General features: G+C 52.8%; 1 protein-coding gene across 6 annotated transcripts in view; it reads right to left on the reverse strand.

Moving 5' to 3' along the window:
- The window catches only part of Cdk18 (cyclin dependent kinase 18), a 32,429-nt gene that overhangs the window by 5,838 nt on the left and 22,329 nt on the right, over positions 1–4,262 (reverse strand). For 4 of the 6 annotated variants that reach the window (XM_031382106.1, XM_031382107.1, XM_031382110.1 and 1 more), the window contains 4 exons: positions 2,964–3,109; positions 2,689–2,768; positions 2,111–2,236; positions 564–620 (listed from right to left, as the gene is read on the reverse strand). In XM_031382106.1, the coding sequence (XP_031237966.1) occupies positions 564–620; positions 2,111–2,236; positions 2,689–2,768; positions 2,964–3,084 (384 nt within the window). In that variant the 5' untranslated portion in view covers positions 3,085–3,109. Of the gene's footprint in view, positions 1–563; positions 621–2,110; positions 2,237–2,688; positions 2,769–2,963; positions 3,276–4,262 lie in introns of those variants that run through there. The other 2 variants (XM_031382101.1, XM_031382091.1) reach the window with 2 other exon arrangements.

Here is a 4,262-nt window from a genome sequence, read left to right on the forward strand (position 1 = left end):
CCCCCCCCCCGTTTGTTCCTCTGTTCCCACGCTGCCGCCTCTCTCTTAGTATAACTCTGCCTTGATCTTAGATTATGGCGATGTGGCCCTTGAGAGAGAGACCACTCATACACCTATACCCACTCCAGGCCACAAAGCCTGACACAGTGATGTCGAAGCAGTTTAGTAACAGTGCTCTCGCTGTGTGCCAGGCTCTAGGAAACGTACACAAGCTTCCTCTGGTACCCCTTCAGTCCCCCACAACAGTAGTTACTTTCATCCTTTGACAGAGAATGAAACTGAGGTGTGAAGAGGGTCATGCTAAGGTCATGGAGCTAGCAACTGGAAGAAATGGGATTCAAATCCAAACCATAGCTACTTGAAAGAAGGGAAAAGACTAGATTCTGGGGGCAGAGAACTCTGTCCTCAAGAGCAGGGCAGAGGGCATATAACAACAGCTCTGGAGTCCAGGCCAGGCTGTTTGGCCACGTTAGTGTGACTCCATGGGCCGGGAGCTATGAGGGGCAAAACACAGTCAAAACCATCCTACCTGCTGCCCAGAGAGAGCAACGTCGGTCCCTTACCTCCCCCAGTTTGTCCAGTTTCACGTATGTTTCCAGTTTCCCAAAGCCGATATCTGACTGGGAAGGAGACACGGGAGACCGTGAGAGTCAAAAAGCCCCAACGGACCATCCCAGTCAACGTGAAGGAAGTGAGACGCCCCCATCATACAGAGAGGAAGCAAGGCTAACAGCTCAAGCAAAGGCAGCTTCAGTCCCTTCTTTTTCGCCTCTCCCTTCATCCTCGTTCCTCTGGAAATGGGGGCCCCTTCCTGCATGAGTCAGAGATGGGTATACTGAGCTGCCCAGCCTGCCCATCACCCACCTCGCTGTCTGCCGGGCTCTCTTGCTCAGGTTATTAGCTCCTCTGGAGCAGGCCTGTCACTCTCTACTATGCGGGGGTTCTGCTTCAGAGCCCGGTTCCCTAGTCATCAGTTCATCTCAGTCTAGCTCAGGACAGAACAAGATAGAGCTGAGGTCCACTCTCCAGAGAGGCTCCTAGAAGCTCCTAATGGGCAGTTGGGGCCTGAAAGTCTGCGGGGGTGGGGGAGGGCCAATGGGTCTTTTGTTTGTTTCTTTGTGGTTGGCTTTTTGTTGTTTTGTTTTATTTGGGGCGGGGGGGGTCTTTCATCTTTTTTTTTTAAGCATTACATAACATATATGTGCTATGTAATATACTGGGTGGCCCTCTGGCAGAAGGAGTTGACCATAGCTGAGGGGTTTCCCTCGTTAGGGGAGGTGTGGTTTGTTTTGGTTTGTTTTGGTTTTCTCATTAGCCAGGAAAATGATCCCTTCATCAGCGTTCTCCAAGGCACTGGACACCCAGTACTGACTGCCTGTCTCTCTCCATCAAAGACCACTGGTTTTGACTCCATGGAGCTTGTTCCCATTAGTGATCTTGTGGACGTACACAGTAGCTATGCCAGGGGTGACCGTGCACATGTCCATGGTGGGGAGGCCAGGGAGAATCTCGAACCACATCTCTGCATAGTGAAACACAACTTGAACCCTATTCAGATACTCCTTATTTTGTTCTGTTTGGTTTGTTTGTTGACAGAGTCTTAGAGTGTACTCTAGGCTGGCCTGGGGACTACATAGCCCAATTAAGCCCTGAATTCTTGACACTCCTGCAACAGCCTCTCAAGGAATTCTGGGAGTACAGACATGAGTCACAACACTGATGTTTTGTTTTGTTTTGTTTTGTTTTGTTTTGTTTTGAGACAAGGTTTCTCTGGACAGCCCTGGCTGTCCTGGAACTCACTCTGTAGACCAGGCTGGCCTCGAACTCAGAAATCCACCTGTCTCTGCCTCTGCCTCCCAAGTGCTGGGATTAAAGGCATGCACCACCACCGCCTGGCCACAGCACTGATTTATTAGTCTTAACCAGGGAGACCTGGAGCTCCTAGGAGTCTTGGGGGCTGGCTCCATATATTGACTTAGAAAGACCTCTTATTAAAATCCTCAGGCGGCCAGCAGGTGGCGCCAGAGGCATAGGAATCTTTTTGGAAACCACTGTACCCTTCGGCTGGGATGAAGAAGGCTACACTGGTGTCTCACACTCTCGGACTCACCAGGGAGGCACGGCGGGACATGCGGGTGAGGGGCCTGGGTAGCCCTGGGCTCTCCAGCTGTAGCTTCTGTAGGAATTCCTGGGGCAGGCGGATATCCATGGGCAGAGAGAGCCTCTTGTTGAGGTCCTGTGGTGGCAGATGGGACGGGAATATCATGCTGACCCCAGAAGGCCCTTGCCTCTCATTCTGCATCTATCCGACACAGGCCATGACCTCAGGCTCACAGCTACCTGAAGGGCGTATATTTGTGAATCTACAAAGATTACTGTGTGACCTTTAGAAGGTTCCCTTCCCTCTCTGGGCCACAGTAGAACATAAATAAATCTCATGTCATCACAGACAATGTAATTTTGTAAGCACACTTTTTTTTTTCCTATACTTGGCACGGGTATGTGGGCTATAAAAACAGTCAATTGTCTAGTCAAGAATGTTTTAGGACTTGACATCTATTCTCACTGAATCCCCACAATAAGCTGCATCAGTTTGAGCCCCCAGGGGAGGGTTCTACAGGAACTGCCCTGCTAGCTATACTGCTGTGGACGAACCTGACCCGTGGAGCCTGGCAGGGGCACCCTCACCTCCATGGAGAATCGGCGCTGGCTCTGCCGTTGTTGATACTGCATGTCAGGAGACAGCTGCCCAGGCTCGTCTCTGCCATCTGTAGGGGAGAACATGCCTGGTTACAGCCCACAGGACCGAGTGGCATGTCTGAGTGGGACAAGCGTCAGTCCCTACCTCCCACTCACAGTCTGTGAACAGCCCAGAGCACCCCATCCCTTCTCTCTAAGGCCAGCAAGTCAGCAGGGGTCACAGGGAGTCTGGGTGGAAAAGAGCTAGGTGGCCAGAGCCTCACCCTCACTCGGAGTGTGGAGCTGGTTCAACTGCTCGGTGAACTCAGCCAATGACTCCTCAATGGTCTCTGGGCGGGGCACGGACAGGGAAAGCCTTCGTTTGAAGTTCTTCATCTTGTTCATGATCAGCAGGGGTCCAAGTTGGGTCCTGGGACAGAGAGAACAAGGCAACGTGGACGGTCTGGACCCATGGGAGCCAGGCTCTCCACGGAGCATGCTTAGGTCTCCCTGGCCAGAGCCACGGCCCCGTGATTGTAGGATCTAACCCTGCTCCTTTCTCCAGTGACTCTCAGCTATCTTCTGACCATGAGCAGTCCCTCCCCCTGCCTTCCCAGCATCAATGGCTATAGCTACAGGTTTGCAAGAGGCCACTCCAGACATTCAGCCTCCAGCTGGGGGCAGGGGGTTTAGAGATCTCTGGGGCAGGATGTCAGAGCTGCATGACCCTCGGGCCATCTGCTCTTTCTGAAGGAGCCTAACTGGCTGGTAGCTGCCGGCCACCTGTCAGCAGGTTTCAAACTCCATGATCCCTTTTTACTGATACCAGAAGGTTCCCTGCTCTGGCTCATCCTGGATCCTTAGGAAGGAGATCAAAGGACAGTAAATGCATGGCCCAGCTCGCCCTCTGCTCCAGATGCACTGTGGGAACAGTGTGGGAAACTTAGCCAGCCCAGGAGAGGGGAAGCCTGTGTTGCTGGACCCTCTGTTGCCTCTGTCCTCTGAGCAGGCCTGGGTTCCCTGGGCTGAGGACATAGTGGGGAGAGAGCTGCCCTGTTCTATGGCCCTCTGCATGCTGGCCTCTTCCAGAAGGCAGCACAGATGTTAACGTTGCTTTCCACAGGTGGGCACTTCGTTCTCCACTCTCTCTTTCTCCCTCCCTCTCCTCCCGATCTCTATTCTGAGATAGTCTCACTGTGTATCTCTGCCTGGCTTGGAACTCATTCTATAGACCAGGCTGGCTTAGAACTTACAGAGATCCACTTGCCTCAGTCTCCTGAATGCTAGGATTAAAGGCATGAGCCACAATGCTTTTTCTATAGGCTCACCCTCCACCTGCTTCAAAGGCTCCCTTTCACAGCCATATCTCCATCCTGCTGGGCTCCTTCACCTACAGTGGAGCTGCAGGAACCAGAGGCTGCATAACCCTTTGACCTCCCCATTCTGGCCAGGAAGGCACCAGGAAGGCTAACCCTGTTTTTGAGGGGCCATCTCCACTCCTCCCTGGGCCTACTTATAACCCACTTCTGGAGGATGCTCAGGCCTGCAGCTGGCTAGCACCCAGTTGCCAAGGCAACCAGCCC

This window comes from Mastomys coucha, unplaced genomic scaffold (genome assembly GCF_008632895.1).
Source record: "Mastomys coucha isolate ucsf_1 unplaced genomic scaffold, UCSF_Mcou_1 pScaffold1, whole genome shotgun sequence".
NCBI classification, from domain to species: Eukaryota; Metazoa; Chordata; class Mammalia; order Rodentia; family Muridae; genus Mastomys; species Mastomys coucha.